Consider the following 17,952-nt stretch of genomic DNA (forward strand, 5'->3'; position numbering starts at 1 on the left):
CTGACTGTCCCGGGGGTATTAAAAAAAAAAAAAAAAAATCCAGGGTGGAACTCCGCTTTAAATATAATAATTAATGAATATTTATGTATTTAATTATAATTTAATGATATTAAAATAATGACTATATTAAAACATATAGGAAGAAGAAGAATATAACCCACATTAATAAAAATAATACTGATTATTATGGCAGCCACATGAAGGAAACGACACACAATAAATAGCAATATAATATTTAACAATACCCAATATTTGTATAATAAAAATTGTATCATGAGTGCCTTCGCGCAAACATTTCTCTGCCTTAACAATAACAAAGGCAATGGATTAAAGATAATGACAATATAAATACACTGCTCAAAAAAATTGAAGGAACACTTATAGCATCAAGTCAAGTAAACTCCTGGGATATTGATCTGGTCAGTTAAGTAGCAGAGGGGGTTGTTAATTAGTTTCAGCTGCTATGGTGTTAATTAAATTAACAACAGGTGCACTAGATGGGTAACAATGAGACAACCTCCAAAGAAGGATGGTATTACAGGTGGAGGCCACTGACATTTTTTTCCTTACTCATCTTTTCTGACTGTGTTTCACTACTTTTGCATTTGGCTGGGGTCAGTGTCACTACTGGTAGCATGAGTAGATACCTGGACCCTATAGAGGGGGTCAGTGTCACTACTGGTAGCATGAGGCGATACCTGGACCCTATAGAGGGGGTCAGTGTCACTACTGGTAGCATGAGTAGATACCTGGACCCTATAGAGGGGGTCAGTGTCACTACTGGTAGCATGAGGCGATACCTGGACCCTATAGAGGGGGTCAGTGTCACTACTGGTAGCATGAGGAGATACCTGGACCCTATAGAGGTTGCACAGGCAGTCCAACTCCTCCAGGATGGCCCAACAATACGTCCCATTGCCAGAAGGTTTGCTGTGTCTCCCAGCCAAGCCCATCAAGACTCTAAAGACTATGGAGGAGATTCCAGGAGACAGGCAGTTACTGTAGGAGAGGTGGACAGGGCTTTAGAAGGTCCTTAACCCATCAGCAGGACCGGTATCTGCTCCTTTGTGCAAGGAGGAACAGGATGAGGACTGCCGGAGCCCTACAAAATGACCTCCAGCAGGCCTCTGGTGTGAATGTCTCTGACCAAACAATCAGAAACAGACTTCATGAGGGTGGCCTGAGGGCCCGACGTCCTCTAGTGGGCCCTGTGCTCACTGCCCGGCACCGTGGAGCTCGATTGGCATTTGCCATTGAACACCAGAATTAGGTCCGCCTCTGGCGCCCTGTGCTTTTCACAGATGAGAGCAGGTTCACCCTGAGCACATGTGACAGACGTGAAAGGGTCTGGAGAAGCCGTGGAGAACATTATGCTGCCTGTAACATCGTTCAGCATGACCGGTTGGGTGGTGGGTCAGTGATGGTCTAGGGAGGCATTTCCATGGAGGGACGCACAGACCTCTACAGGCTAGACAATGGCTCCCTGCCATTAGATACCCAGATAAAATCCTTGGACCCATTGTCAGACCCTACCCTGGTGCAGTGGTCCTGGGCATGTCAATGCCCGGCCTCTTGTGGTGAGAGTATGCAGTCAATTCCTGGAGGATGATGGAATTGATCCCATTAAATGGCCCCCTACGCTCGCCATGTGACAATGTGGGGGAGATAGAATGAAGGACATCCAGATGTCCCCATACACTGCTTTACCTGCTGCCTCTTGACGTGAGAAACTCTTTCCTCTTGAAGGAATTAAAATTGCAACATTATGGGGAAACAATAAAGGATGTCCATATGCTCTGTATATACAAAGGAGCATGGGGGAGCTCATGACCATAATGAGGATGGTATTGATACAGCCCCAAATGATCTACAATGGCTCAAAAGTGATATGGTCCAGAAATATTTAGACAGAATAAGGGTGGATAAAGAGCTTGGACCAGATGGCATCCACCCACGCATTCTAAAATAATTGAGCTCTGTCATTTCAAAGCCATTGTTTCTAATTTTTAGGGACTCGTTAGGGACTGGAATAGTACCACTGGATTGGCGTAGGGCCAAATGTGGTGCCTATATTTAAAAAGGGATCCCAATCTTTGCCAAGTAACTATAGACCTGTTAGTTTAACTTCTATAGTCGGGAAGATATTGGAGAGTTTAATAAAAGACCACATAGATGAGTTCTTGCTTGAAAAAAATATGTTAACCACTTAAGCCCCGGGAGATTTTACCCCCTTCCTGACCAGGGCCTATTTTGCGATTCGGCACTGCGTGACTTTAACGGACAATTGCACGGTCGTGCGACGCTGTACCCAAATGAAATTGACGTCCTTTTTTTCCCACAAACAGAGCTTTCTTTTGGTGGTATTTGATCACCTGTGCAATTTTTTGATCATGCGCTATAAACAAAAAAAGAGCGTCAATTTTGCAAAAATAACAATATTTTTCAAATTTTTTTTATATGAAATTCCCCCCCAAAAAAATGTAAAAATCAAAATTTTTTAACATTTTAGGCCAATTTGTTTTACGCTACATATGTTTGGTAAAAAAAAATCGCAAAAAGCGTATTTTGATTGGTTTGCGCAAAAGTTATTGCGTTTACTAACTAAGGGAAATATTTTTGTCATTTTTATTGTTTTTTTTTTAACGAGTAATGGCGGCGATCTGCGATTTTTTTGTGAGACTGCGACATTGCGGCGGACAGTTCGGACCCTTGACTGACATTTTTTACACTTTTGGGGTTACCAGTGACATTACTACAGTAATCAGTGCTATACATATGCACTGTTACTGTAAAAATGACACTGGCAGGGGAGGGGTTAACTTTATTTGAGAGGGAGGGGTTAAGTGTGTCCCTAGGGGCGTGATTCTTACTGTGATTGGATGTGGCAGTGTGTGTAATAGCACAGATCAACGGTCCTACATAGCAGGACCGTATGATCTGTGCTGTTACCCAGGGGAGAATGACAGGCGGCTTTGTTTACATTAGCCGCCTGCCTTTCTCCCTCTCCACCCGACGATCGCGAGTGACCGGCGGATATCGGGTCCGCCGGTCACTCGCGCGCGGGGGGTCTGTGAGCGAGCGGGAGCGCGCCTCCGGCGGCGCGCGGGAGCTCCCTAGACCCTCACAGGCTAGCGATGTAGACCTACGTCGCTTTGCCTGTGAGGGGCTGACTGCCAACGTAAATCGTCGTTAGGCAGTCGGCAAGTGGTTAAACAACAGACAGCATGGATTTATAAAAGACAGAAGTTGTCATACAAACCTGACTTCTTTTTATGAGGAGGTAAGTAAAACCTAGGACAGAGGGGTGGCCTTGAACGTTGTATACTTGGATTTTGCAAAAGCATTTGACACAGTTCCCTACACACGGCTAATGTGTAAGGTAAAGTCTACAGGCTTGGAAAGATCAGTTTGTAAATGGATAGAAAATTGGCTAAAAGATAGAATTCAGAGAGTAGTGGTTAATGATTCTTACTCTGAATGGTCTAAGGTTATCAGTGGTGTACCCCAAGGCTCAGTGTTGGGATCCTTACTTTTTAATATCTTTATAAATTATATATGGTCTGGGATTAAAAGTACCATTTCAATCTTTGCAGATGACACCAAGCTTTGCAGTGGAATAACTTCCTTACAGGATGTCTCCAACTTACAAGCCGACCTCAATGCACTGTTTCATTGGGTGACTATGTGGCAAATGAATTTTAATATTGATAAATGTAAAGTTATGCACTTGGGGGCTAAGAATATGCATGCATCATACATACTAGGGGGAGTAGGACTGGGGGAATGCATAGCGGAGAAGGATCTGGGTGTTCTGGTAGATCATAAGCTTAATAATAGCATGCAATGCCAAGCTGCTGTTTCCAAAGCAAGCAACGTCCTTTCTTGTATTAGGAGAGGCATGGACTACAGAGAGAGAGATATCATTTTGCCCCTGAACAAATCATTGGTAAGACCTCATCAGGAATATGCAGTTCAGTTTTGGGCTCCAGTTCTCAAAAAGGATATCAGGGAACTGGAGAAAGTGCAGAGAAGGGCAACCAAACTGATAAGAGGCATGGAGGAGCTCAGCTATGAGAAGATTAGAGGAACTGAATTTATTCTCTCTTGAGAAGAGGAGATTAAGGGGGGATATGATCACCATGTATAAATACCTAAGGGTCCATATAGTGAACTTGGTGTTGAGTTATTCACTTAAGGTCAACACAGAGGACAAGAGGGCACTCTTTACTTCTAGAGGAAAATACATTTTGTCTCCAAATACGGAAAGGTTTCTTCACCGTAAGAGCTGTGAAAATGTGGAATAGACTCCCTCCAGAGGAGGTTCTGGCCAGCTTAGTAGATTGCTTTAAAAAAAAGTCCTGGATTCTTTCCTGGGTGTACATAATATAACTGGGTACTAATATTTATAGGTAAAGTTGATCCAGGGAATATCCGATTGTATCTCGGGGATAAGGAAGGAATTTTTTCCCCTGATGTATTAAATTGGATCATGCTTTGCTGGGGTTTTTTGCCTTCCACTGGATCAACTGTGGGTACAGGATTGTGTATATGGGATTGTATGGTTGGGTTTTCTTTTGTTTTTTATTGGTTGAGCTCAGGGCAGCCATCAGAAATTTTGGGGCCCCTTACACAGTTTTAGGTTTGCCCCCCGGGCCTGACCACCAACATTCCCCAGGGCCTGCCTACCATGTCGTTATCCTCCTCCAGACCCATAGCCTCCTTCATCCCATGTCCTCCTCCAGTCCCATCTCCTCCATCCCAGAAGAATAAAGGTGACCGGTTCTAGTAAATGCCCCCCCCCCCTCCTGTCCAGGCATGAACAGCTGGAGAACAGGTGAGGGTTGGACCTACAGCTGTGTGTGAGGGCTAGTGAGGGGCAGGACCCCCCCACATAGCGCCAGTTTGCAAGGGAATGGTGGAGCTTATAATTGGATGGTATTGCGAGGACACTCAGGACAGGTGGCAACTCTACCCTGTTTGGGACCCCTCAGGACGCCCGGGCCCCCTACATGTGTATGGGCTGTACCCCCCTGATGGCGGCCCTGGTTGAGCTAAATGGACATTTTTTCTGACTAACTATGTAACCATATATTGCTTTACCTGCCGCCTCCTGACAGGAGAAACTCTTTCCTCTTCTAGGAATTCAAATGAAAAATGATGGGCAAAACGAGAAACTGTAAAGGATGTCCATATATTGCTTTACCTGCCACCTCCTGATGTGCGAACCTCTTTTCTCTTGTAGGAATTCAAATTTGACATGGTGATGGGAGAAGATCGTCCAGATGTCCATACATTGCCTTACCTGCCACCTCCTGACGTGGGAAGATTTTTCCACTTAGTAGGAACTCAAATGCAATATTAGGAAAGAATGGGAAACAATAAAGCATTCCAGATGTTCATATATTGCTTTACATGCAACCTCCTGACATGGGAAACTTTTTTCTTGTGTAGAAATTCAAATGCAAAATTAAGAAGGAACGGGAAACAATAAAGCAGTGGTTCTCAACTCCAGTCCTCAGCACCCACTAACAGGCCAGATTTTAAGTATTACCTTGGGGAAATGTGGACTAGAATACTGCAATCACTGAGCAGCAAATTATATCACCTGGGATGTATTTCAGTTATCTTGCAAACCTGGCCTGTTAGTGGGTCCTGAGGACAGGAGTTGAGAACCACTGCAATAAAGGATTGCAGATGTTCATATATTGCTTTACATGCCACCTCCTGACATGGGAAACTCTTTCCACTTGTAGGAGTTCAAATGCAACATTGGGGGGAATTGAGATAAAACGAAGGATGTTTAGATGTCCATAAACTGCTTTACCTGCCATCTTCTGACATGGTAAACTTTCCTCTTCTAGGAAATCAAATGCAACATTGGGGGGATTGAGATAGAACGAATGAAGGATGTAATACAAATAAAAATTTGGTGTGCACATTTGCCGAATTAAGCTCGACCTACTCCCTACCGGCCCATATGCTTTTCCACTACTACCAGGTCAGACATGCATTCAGAACTCAGTTCCCGTCTGCTCCTCCCCCTCTTGAGTCCCTTTCCATACTCGACTTTATCAAGAGCACTGACCCACAACACCTAATCTCCGTCCCTTACGCAGAACTCCACACCCCCTCTTCCACTGTTATAGCTTATGCTGTCAAAAAACGACTTGGGAAGCGGATGTAGGAGTCATGGATGACGAAGACTGGGATGAGGCTCTTGAGACGTGCAGGGTAGTGTCCCCTAGACTGTCTGACCGACTTACTCAACTGTTCATCTTGCACCGAACATACCTTACTCCCCTTGGCCTGTCACGATACCGACCTGAGATGTCCTCAAACTGCCCAATGTGCCGGATGGCAGTGGGCACCTTTTTCCATCTTCTCTGGAGCTGCCCTTTGCTGCAGGGATATTGGAAACAAGTCATCACCTTCTTACATGACAAGATGGGCTCCCCTGTACAGCCCCTAAACAATGTCTCCTGGGTATATACCCAGATGAAGATATTGATAAGCACTCTGCCACCTTTTTGCAGACCACAATGTTTATAGCTAGGAAGCTGATTGCCAGAGAGTGGATGCGGGAACATCCGCCCACATTCGGCGCATGGAAGGCAGAGGTCAATTATATCCTCCCATACCATAAACTCATGTATAAACACAGAGGTAACCCAACCAAGTTTAATAAGGTCTGGGACAGGTGGGTCCAGAGGTTGGATACCTGCACTTAATGTACTCTATGCTCTCCATTGGGATTCTTTGCGGGCACTTTACTGCTTAAATTGAATGTCCTTTTGCACTATCTCAATGTGAGTCCTGTAGGCATGCACTGTTCTTTTCTGGTTTTCTTTATATGCACAGTCCTTGTTATGATTTCCTGTTATCCTGAAAATCTTTTCAATAAAGTTTAAAAAAAAAAAAAAATTGGTCTTGGAAATCCCACCTGTTCAACACGTGGTGGTGCTATGCCCAATGTAGATGCGTGGGTGCCACCAAAAAACAATCATACTAAAAAAAAAAAAAAGTAAAAAGCATAGACACCACAGCAGCTACCATCCAATAATAATTTATTAGGATAAAAATCTCAACACAAACAATATAAATAGCAAAAAGCATGTAAACCGGTGCATACAGACCTAGTCCAGTCCCCCCAAAAACCTCTCCACCACCCACCCAGAGCCACTATCATCATACCCCCCCCCCACCCAAGACCGATGCCCCCCCACCACAAACCCCTCCTTCCCTCCCCTCCCCCTGATCCCTACCACAGACAAGTAAATATGGTGGTGTCTATGCCTTTTTCTTTTCTTTTTTGATAGAATGAAGAATGTCCAGATGTAAATGCACTGCTTTACCTGCCACCCCCTGACAACTGCAACTCTTTTATCTTGTAGGAATTCAATTGCAACCATAGAGAGGGACGGGAAATAATGAAGGATGTCCAGATGTCCATATATTACTTTACCTGCCACCTCCTGACATTTTTCTCTTGTAGGAATTCAAATTTGACATTTGTGGGGGAGGTGGGGGAGATAGAAAGAAGGCCACCCAGATGTCCATACACTGCTTTACCTGCCACCGCCTGACATGGGAATCTCTTTTCTCTTGTATGAATTGAAGTACATTAGGGAGGAAAGGGAAGCAATAAAGGATTGCAGATGTTTATATACTGCTTTACCTGCCACCTCCTGACATTGGAAACTTTCCTCTTGTAGGAGTTCAAATGTAACATTGTGGGTAATTGAGATAGAACGAAGGACGTCTGGATGTCCATACACTGCTTTCCCTGCCACTTTCTGACATGGGAAACTCTTTTCTCTTCTAGGAATTAAGATGCAACATTGGGGGGGATTGAGATAGAATGAAGGATGTAAACCAAACAAAAATTGGGTCTTGGGAATCCCACCAATTTAACATGTGGCAGTGCTATCCCCAATGTAGATGGGTGGGTGTCGCCAAAAAACAAGGGAGGAACAGGAAACTATGAAGGATATCCAGATGTTCATAAATTGCTTATCTGCCACCTCCTAACGTGGGAAACCTTTTTCTTATGTAGAAATCTAAATGGAACTTTAGGGAGGAGTGGGGGAGGATGAAGGATGTCTAGGTGCCCATATGCTGCTTTACTTGCCACCTCCTGACACAAGAAGCTCTTGTCTCCTGTGGATGTTCAGAGAATTGGGAAAGGATAAAGAAACTGAAGAAGAACTAAAGTGTCTCTTAATGAAGGTTAAAAAGGAGAGCGCAAAAGCTGGCCTGAAATTGAACATTAAGAAAACTAAGCTTATGACAACTGGCAAATAGAAGGAGAAGAAATGGAAACAGTGACAGATTTTATCTTCCTAGGCTCCAAGATCACGGCAGATGGTGACCATAGCCATGGAATTAAGAGACGCTCGCTTCTTGGGAGCAAAGCAATGGCAAACTTATACATTATAAAAAGCAAAGACATCAACCCACCAACAAAGTGCCCTGTAGTCAGAGCTATGGTGTTCCCAGCAGTAACCTATGACTGTGAAGTTGGACCATAAGGAAGGATGAAAGCCGAAGAATTGATGCTTTTGAACTATGGTGTTGAAGAAGACTTTTGAAATTCCCTTTGGACGGCAAGAAGATCAAACCTGTCAATCCTAAAGGAAATCAACCCTGAATATTCACTTGAAGGACAGATCCTGAAGCTGAAACTCAAATACTTTGGCCACCTAATGCGAAGAGAAGAATCATTGGAAAAGACCATGATGCTGGGAAACATGGACAGGAAAAGAAGAGGACAACAAAAACAAGATGGATAGATAGCATCATCGAAACAAAGAACATGAAGTTAAGCAAACTCCGGGAGGCAGTGGAGGACAGAAAAGCCTGGTGTGCTATGGTCCATGAGGACACGAAGAGTCAGACACGACTAAATGATTGAACAACAACAACACAAAATGTCTAAATTCCCATATGGTGGTTTACCTGCCACCTCCTTACACCAGGAAAGTCATGTCTCTTGTGAGAATTCAAATGCAACATTAGGGATGAATGGGGAGGATGAAGGACAAGTAGATGCCCATACAGTGCTTTATTTGCCACCTTCTGACAAGAGAAACTCTTGTGTCCTGTGGATGTTCAGAGAATTGGGAAAGGATATAGAATGTCTAGATTCCCATATGCTGGTTTACCTGCCCACCCCCTCACACCAGGAAAGTCATGTCTCTTGTGGCAATTCAAAGGCAACATAAGGCAGGAATGGTAGAGGATGAAGGATGTGTAGGTGCCCATACGCTCAGTGCTGTATCTTGGCCTAGGCCAACAAGGCCCAGGCCTAGGGCAGCACTTTGCAGGGGGGCAGCAAAAAAACTGATCCCCACATGGAAAAAAAATAGCCTTCCCCTAGCTCTCTCACAAAAAGGGTCCCCACCGGCTTTCCCTACACTTTTAGTATAGTGCAAGTCCTATGGGGCAAATCAGTCTGGCACCCCCATAAAGCGGTCACACTGCTACCTGCCAGTACTGATGGGCACTAATAGGCTTCACTGATGGCCACTGATGAGGCTGCACTGATGGACACTGATAAGCTGCACTGATATGATGCACTGATAGGCTGCACTAGTGGCCACTGATCAGGCTGCACTTGTGGCCACTGATGAGGCTGCACTGATATGCTGCACTGATGAGTCTGAACTTATGGGAACTGATGAGGCTGGACTGATGGGCACTGATAGACTGGTTGTGGTCTGTGGTTTAACGGGTGTCAGGGCGGGTCATAAACAGGAAGGGTGTGGCCTTTACAGGAAGAGATGGGTCATAATTAAATTAGGGGCTGCACAAGTTTAGTCAGGCCTAGGGCAGCACCAAACCTAAATACACCACTGCATACGCTGCTTTACTTGCCACCTCCTGACATGAGTAACTCTTGTCTCCTGTGGATGTTCAGATGCGACATGAGGGAGGACTTCTTTGGAAATTTTCTGCCACATTCAGTACAGCTGTACGGGTGATCTCCCGTGTGGGTCCTGTAATGTTTTACAAGATCCGATCTTTCTATAAAACGTTTCCCGCATTCAGAACACGAATACGGTTTGACCCCCGTGTGGATCTTCTGGTGTGACAGAAGATTTCCTCTCTGTGCAAAACATTTACCGCATTCTGAACAAGAAAACGGCTTCTCTCCCGAGTGAGTTTTTTGGTGTTTAAGGAGTTTGTCCTTGGCATGGAAACATTTCCCACACACCGCACACGAATACGGCTTTTCCCCAGTGTGTGCTCTTTCGTGTGTGATGAGAGATAATTTTCGTGAGAAAGACTTCCCGCACTCCGCACAGGTAAATGGTTTCTCTCCAGTGTGAGTCCTTCTGTGTGTAGCAAGAGTGGACCTTTGAGTGAAACATTTGCCGCATTGGGGGCATGAAAATGGTTTCTCTCCCGTGTGAATCCTCAGGTGTCTAATAAGTGGAACCTTCCAAGAAAAAAACTTCCCACATTGGGGACATGAATAACTCTTATCAACAGCGTGCTCTCGCTGGTGTGCAAGTAGTTCAGCTTTCTGGTTAAAATATTCACTGCACTCAGAACACGGGAAGGTTTCACCCTCCCTACAGGCTGCTTGATAGGTGACGGGATGGGTTTGATCAGAAGACCTTCTGATATGTATAGTAGGATTGGAAGATACATCTGTACTGGGAAGTACTGGATTAAAATGTGGGGTAATGGAGTTTTCTTCTGAAGAGTCAAATGTCATTTCATCGTCTTCTTCTTCACCGTCTTGATTGATGACAAGACATTTCTCTGTGTTTTTTTTTCTGTATTGTCCATCTGGAGGAAATGAAGGGGAATAGTAAAATGTCAAATGTATGTTGTGATCCTCCAATCCCACAACAAACTTTGGAAACCACTATCCATTGGCTAATCTATCTGTCGCTATTTAACTACTTTAATACTGGCCAACGTTCAGCGCTGTCACACTTTGAATGACAATTACTCAGTCATTAACCACTTGCCGACCGCCGCAAGTACATATACTGCGGCGGTCAGCCCCTCACAGGCCTCACTCACCGGTACGTCACTAGCCTGTGAGGCTCTGGGGAGCGAGCGTGCGCTGCCGGAAGCACGCTTCCGCTCGGTCACGGACCCCCCCCCCCCCCCCGCGCGTGTGCCCGGCGGACCCGATGTCCGCCGGGCACTCGCGATCGTCCGTGACAGCGGGAGAAAGGCAGGCGGCTGATGTAAACAAGCCACCTGTCATTCTCCCCTGTGTAAGAACAATGATCATACGGTTCTACTATGTAGGACCGTTGATCACTGTTCCTACACTTCATGATCAGAAACAGCCAATCACAGTAAGAATCACGCCCCTAGGGACACACATCACCCCTCCCTCTCAAATAAAGTTAACCCCTTCACTACCAGTGTCATTTTACAGTAACAGTGCATATGTATAGCACTGATTACTGTAGAAATGTCACTGGTAACCCCAAAAGTGTCAAAAATGTCAGTCAAGGGTCCGATCTGTCCGCCGCAATGTCGCAGTACCGCAAAAAAATTTGCAGATCGCCGCCATTACGCGTTAAAAAAAAGACAAAAATGACAAAAATCTTTCCCTTTGTTAGTAAACGCGATAACTTTTGCACCAACCAATCAAAATACGCTTTTTGCGATTTTTTTTTACCAAACCTATGTAGCATAAAACAAATTGGCCGAAAATGTTAAAAAATTTTGATTTTTAGATTTTTTTTGGGGGAATTTCATATAAAAAAAAGTGAAAAATATTGTTATTTTTGCAAAATTGTCGCTGTTTTTTTGTTTATAGCGCATGATCAAAAAATCGCACAGGTGATCAAATACCACCAAAAGAAAGCTCTGTTTGTGGGGAAAAAAAGGATGTCAAATTCGTTTAGGTACAGCGTCGCATGACCGCGCAATTGTCCGTTAAAGTCACGCAGTGCCGAATTGCAAAATACCCCCTGGTCAGGAAGGGGGTAAAATCTTCCGGGGCTTAAGTGGTTAACACTGTACTCCAAATAAAATTTTTATCATTTTTTTTAGACAGATAGAGCTTTTTTTTGGTGGTATTTAATCACCACTGGGTTTTTATTTTTTGCTAAATAAACAAAAAAAAATGTGAAAATAAAAAAAAAAAAACTTTTTTTTGTGTCAGAGATAAAATTTTGCAAATAAATAATCTTTCTTTACAAATTTAGGCCAAAATGTATTCTGCTACATTTCTTTGGTACAAAAATAACCCAAATCAGTGTATATTATTTACTCTGTGTGAAAGTTCTAGAGTTTACAATCTAGGGCAGTGATGGAGAACCTTGGCACCCCAGATGATTTGGAACTACATTTCCCATGAAGCTCCACTACACTGCAGAGTGCATGAGCATCATGGGAAATGTAGTACCAATACATCAGGGGTGCCAAGGTTCGCCATCACTGATCTAGCGCAGGGGTCTTCAAACTATGGCCCTCCAGTTGTTCAGGGACTACAATTCCCATCATGCCTTGTCATGTCTGTGAATGTCAGAGTTTTACAATGGCCTCATGGGATGTGTAGTTCCGCAACAGCTGGAGGGCCGTAGTTTGGGCATCCCTGATCTACGGTGTTTATATTCGAAAATTGATTAGTCCTGATGTACTGATGGGGCTATCTCATTTCTTGAAGGCCTAAAATGTCAGGACTGTACAAATACCCCCTAAATGACCCCTTTTTGGAAAGTAGACAGTCCAAGGTATTTAGTAAGAGGCATGATGAGTTTTTTTGAAGGTGTAACTGCTTGTCACAATTTTTGGGAATATGAAGAAACTCATTCTTTTTTTTCACAATTTTTTTTTAATACTGTTACCAGAGCAGTGCAGCGTCACCATATGAATGCTGGGGCAGTGATCAAGGACACTAACAGGTGACAGTATGTAAAAAAATAAATAAATACATTCTAATAAAAAAAAAAAAAAAAAAAAATTTACTTATTTTTTTGTACAATTTTTTTTTCACACTGTGACTACAGCAGTACAGTTTTACTTGCCATAATGGCACTGTACTACTCTAGTTAGGTGACCGGGATTTTTTTTTTACATACTATGATTGCTTATAACAATGATGATCACTGTTATAAGCAATGGTTTTTATGAATTGCATCCATTCATTGTGTACTATTGTGGATTTAGTGTTTATTACCTGTGCTGATCTCTGGAGGGATTTCCTCTTCCTTGCACTTCTCATCGCTCCTTACATTTGGCTCCTCTGCTTCCTCCTTCACTTCAGCTTTTAGCAGATTTTCATGCTGAAAAACACAAAACAATGCAAATACACCATATAAAGAATATTTAAACACAATATCAGAGTTGTGTTAGATCCTCCAAAAGTAACAATACACCAAAAGAGCCCCAACTTCAATTGTCTGAATGCACCAATTAATGCCATTATGTATTTGTTAAAAATCGTTTCTGAAGTGTTCCAGTCCCCAAATGTTTTTTTTAAAAGCTCCCCCATGAGCGTCAGTTCTTGCACAATATTTGCATTCCGTTCCCAATCTGTCTTCATGCTAGTACATTTTAAATGACTAATTTCTTACATGATCTCAGAAGCAGGCAGGGTCCACCTGGGATATCGGCATCTGAAGACCGCTCCTGGTAATTTCCGGGATTGGGTGCAGCTGGCAACCCAGCATTCGCCTCCTGACTTTGCGCATGCGCACTAATGACATGGCGCAGGTTGTTGTTTGCAGGTTGCCATAGCAATGGTGGCCCCGCCCGTTGTGGCAACCTGTCAATCAAACGAGAACCCGAATAGGCAAGTGCGGTCTGGGAAAGTTGCAAATACCGCGAGATTTGATTATCGGGCTTCCCAAAGACCCCTGGGAGTGATGATGCCGATATCCCAGGAGTCAATGGGATTCGCCTAACGATGTAATCGCCTAGGTGGCCGGGACAGGAAGTGCTGCCTGAAGACAAAAAAAAAATGCCATTTAGCACTCTACACCAGGGGGTAGAGGAATTAAAAAAAAAAAAAAACCCACCACCACCACCAAGAACCACCCCACCACCCAAGCCACACCACTTTTTTTCCCACCACCCACCACCAACCTACCCACCACCCCCACCCACTACCACCACCCACCACCACCAACCACAACCACCGCCCCATCCACCACCTCCCACCAAAACCGCCCCACCCACCACCACCCTACCCACCACAACTACCACCCCACCCCCAAACCACTACCACCACCCACCACCACCCCACCCTCCACCACCCACAACCACCGCCCCACCCACCACCTCCCACCAAAATCGCCCCACCCACCAACACCCTACCCACCACAACCACCACCCCCACCCCACCCTCCACCACCCACAACCACTGCCCCACCCACCACCTCCCACCAAAACCGCCCCACCCACCACCACCCTACCCACCACAACCACCACCCCCACCCACCACCACCCCACCCTACACCACCCACAACCACCACCCCACCCACCGCCTCCCACCAAAACAGCCCCACCCACCACCACCACCCACCACCACCAAAAAACCCCCAAAAAAACAAAACAAAAAAAAAAGGTAGAATTCCGATTTAATGCCTTGTACACACGATCAGATAATTGAACGACTTATTGTTCGCATTTTGTTGCATGATACTAGTATCCAATTCAACAATGCATATAAACGTATGATTTTTTTTGTACGATTCTGGAAAAGCTTCCTGGTTGCGTAGCTACGTATCGGATAGTGCAAAACAAAAACAATGGCAGCCAGGCTTTTTCATGGTTATTTTCGTGTTTCTGATCATGCCTGTCCTTTGTCTATCGATTTTTAGCGGACGCATACTGTACTGAGTAAACAATTATCGTTCGACAGGCTATCGTACGACAAAAGTTTTCGTGTTTGTCCCTTTGGATTTTGTTAGACGAAATGTGGTGATCGGCTGTCGAAAGCTGTGTACTAACGATCAGATTATCGTGCGATCAATTTGAAAGCCATTTTTTTTGTACGATTATCTGATCGTGTGTAAGAGGCATTAGGCTGCTCATGTAAGGGCCCTTTCACACGGGCGTTCCGATCAGATTCACCTGTCAGTTTTTTAGGCGGATCTGATCGGATCCTCCATGCAGCTCTATGGGGCAGCGGATGTCAGTCATCCGCATCCGATCCTGTCCGTGAAATCTGGACGGATGGAAACCCTATTTTTCCATCCGTTCAGGGATCGGATCGGATGAGAGCGGACAGGCGGTCCACTTTCATCCGATTCCCCATAGAGAGCAGCGGGAGATGTGACACCTCCCTCTCCGCACTGCAAGCGGAGGCGGAGCTGTCATCCGCAGGCTCAGCGGGGATCGGCGGTTCTATCCCCGCTGAGCAGCACGGATCCATCTACGGAGGCGGACCGTGTGAAAGAGCCCTAAGTATCTAGAATCTTGATAGCCAATTGTAATCCTCTGTGGAAGGATTAGGTGCAGCTGGCTACCCAGCATTCACCTCCCGACTTCGCGCCTGCGCAGTAATGACATGGCGCAGGTTGTTGTTTGCAGTTTGCCATAACAATGGTGGCCCCGCCCCATTGTTATGGCAACCTGTCAATCAAACGAGAACCGGAATAGGCAATGCGGTCTGTAGTAGTTGCAAATACCGCAAGATTTGATTATTGGGCTTCCCAAAGACTCCTGGGATAGATGACGCCGATATCCCAGGAGTCAAAGGAACTCGCCTAACGACCACCCACCACCACCAGCTTGCTTGTAGAGGAGGTCAAGGACCCGGTTGTCCTGTGTGGTGGGATGTCCCAAACACAAAGCTGGTTGCACAGAATTACAAATGGCAGGTAAAACAGTTTCCGTTATTGTATTTTAACCACTTCCGCACTGCTCACTAGAGCTGTACTGTGGCAAAGTGGCTCGATAACGTCTAGCGACGTAGACCTACGTCACCAGACATTCCCCTCTCTCGGCGGCGCACGCGCGCCGCCGGAGGCTCGCTCCCGCTGTATTCAGTCACAGCGGGAGTCGGGCCAGGGGAGGAGCGGCGCCGCTGCTCTTCCCCGATCGTCGGGGAATCGAGTGTGGAGATCCGCCCGCTTCTGTAAACAAAGCGGGCGGATCTCCTAAGTGACAGACTGGGTCAGATTGCAGGGTTCAGCATAGCTGAACCCGCGATTTGTCCTTGTGTCACATAGTCCCCTCCCCCCACACACGTCAATAAGCACCAGGCATACATTAACCCCTTGATCACCAATAAAAATTAACCCCTTCCCTGCCAGTGTCATTTTTACAGTAACAGTGAATATTTATAGCACTGATTACTGCAGTAATGTCACTGGTAACCCCAAAAGTGTCAAAAATGTTAGTCAAGGGTCCGATCTGTCCGCCGCAATGTCGCAGTCCCGCAAAAAGAATCGCAGATCGCCGCCATTACTCGTTAAAAAAAAAAAACACCAAAAATGACAAAAATCTTTCCCTTAGTTAGTAAACGCAATAACTTTTGCGCAAACCAATCAAAATACGCTTATTGCGATTTTTTTTTACCAAACATAGGTAGCAGAAAACAAATTGGCCAAAAATGTAAAAAAATTTAGATTTTTACATTTTTTTGGGGGGGGAATTTCATATAAAAAAATGTGAAAAATATTGTTCTTTTTTCAAAATTTACGCTCTTTTTTTGTTTATAGCGCAAAAAGTAAAAAAAAACGCACAGGTGATCAAATACCACCAAAAGAAAGCTCTGTTTGTGGGAAAAAAAGGACGTACATTTCGTTTGGGTACGGCGTCGCACGACCGCCCAATTGTCAGTTAAAGTCGCACAGCGCCAAATCGCAAAAAGTGGCCCAGACATAAGACAGCAAAATCCTCCGGTGGTAAAGTGGTTAAATACTATGTATTGGGCTGCTTGCTCATCTTGATAGAACAGTTGCAAAGATCTACACAAAACAATACTTCTGGTTCAAACTGAGGAAGAAAAATGTACAATGGTTACACATACTGACATGTGGTAACTGTACAACACTATTAACTATCCCCCCCATGTTTAATTATTGCTGATCAACTCATTTGTCACCTTCCTACTACCTTTCATCTACCTGATCCTCCTGAGGGATCTCCTGATCTTCCTGTGTGGAGTCCCGGGAATACAGAGGACGGGGACATCTCTCTGGGGGATTTCTGTTACTGGATCCATCTGTAGGAAACACACACACTGACTGAATACATTGTTTCTATGTCCATAGATCAGAGGATGTGTGTATCTAGGGGGATCCTCAATACAAGAAATGAAAGTCTCCTCTTACCCGGGGGTGTGAGGGGCGGCCGCTTCTCCATCATGACGTCCTTCTACAGATCCTTGTGTCCTTCTAAAAATTCTCACTCCTTGATACAGGTGGCTTTGTTCTCATACTGAAATAAATCAATTTTAACAACAAAATACACATTTAGAACAGAATCTAAAAATGAAACATTTCTTTACAATGTATTAATTAGCAGATACACTGAGCAGTGGTGTATTTTGGTTTTGTGCTGCCCTAGGCAAGACTAAAATTGGGCGCCCCCCATCCTATGTAAATTTGCCCCACTACCTTTTTAACGGATGTGACTCCCTTACAGATTGAAGGACTAAAAATCCCAGCATGAACCCCTGAGATCTCACGAGAGGGGGGGTGGGTGAGGGAGAGAAAGAGGGGGGACGGGTGAGAGGAGCTGAGAGGGAGGGATGAGAGAGAGGGGGGGGGGTGAGAGAGAGAGGGGAGATGAGAGAGAGGGGGGGTGAGAGAGATAAGAGAGAGGGGGGTGAGAGAGATAAGAGAGAGGGGGATAAGAGAGAGAGAGGGGGGATAAGAGAGAGAGAGGGGGGGTGAGAGAGAGAGGGAGGGTTGAGAGAGAGAGGGGGGGTGAGGGAGAGAAAGAGGGGGACGGGTGAGAGGAGCTGATAGGGAGGGATGAGAGGGAGGGGGGGGGATGAGAGAGAGGGGGGTGAGAGACAGAGGG

The 17,952-nt window shown here is 45.0% G+C and overlaps 3 protein-coding genes across 3 annotated transcripts in view; 1 reads left to right on the forward strand and 2 right to left on the reverse strand.

The window, feature by feature from the left end:
- The window catches only part of LOC309564368 (uncharacterized protein), a 770,106-nt gene that overhangs the window by 516,278 nt on the left and 235,876 nt on the right, over positions 1-17,952 (forward strand). The window lies entirely within an intron of this gene.
- LOC309563386 (uncharacterized protein) overlaps positions 1-17,952 on the reverse strand; it is a 148,200-nt gene that overhangs the window by 107,333 nt on the left and 22,915 nt on the right. The window lies entirely within an intron of this gene.
- LOC309563387 (uncharacterized protein) overlaps positions 8,781-17,952 on the reverse strand; it is a 31,016-nt gene continuing 21,844 nt past the window's right edge. Inside the window, exons 8-11 of the mRNA XM_082267781.1 lie at positions 17,052-17,144; positions 13,154-13,259; positions 9,855-10,794; positions 8,781-9,258 (exon numbers count right to left, since the gene is read on the reverse strand). Coding sequence (XP_082123907.1) covers positions 9,866-10,794; positions 13,154-13,259; positions 17,052-17,144 — 1,128 coding nt within the window. The 3' untranslated portion in view covers positions 8,781-9,258; positions 9,855-9,865. The remainder of the gene's footprint in view (positions 9,259-9,854; positions 10,795-13,153; positions 13,260-17,051; positions 17,145-17,952) is intronic.

The sequence above is a fragment of the Pelophylax lessonae genome, assembly GCF_965119305.1.
Source record: "Pelophylax lessonae genome assembly, chromosome: 9".
In the NCBI taxonomy this organism is placed as follows: Eukaryota; Metazoa; Chordata; class Amphibia; order Anura; family Ranidae; genus Pelophylax; species Pelophylax lessonae.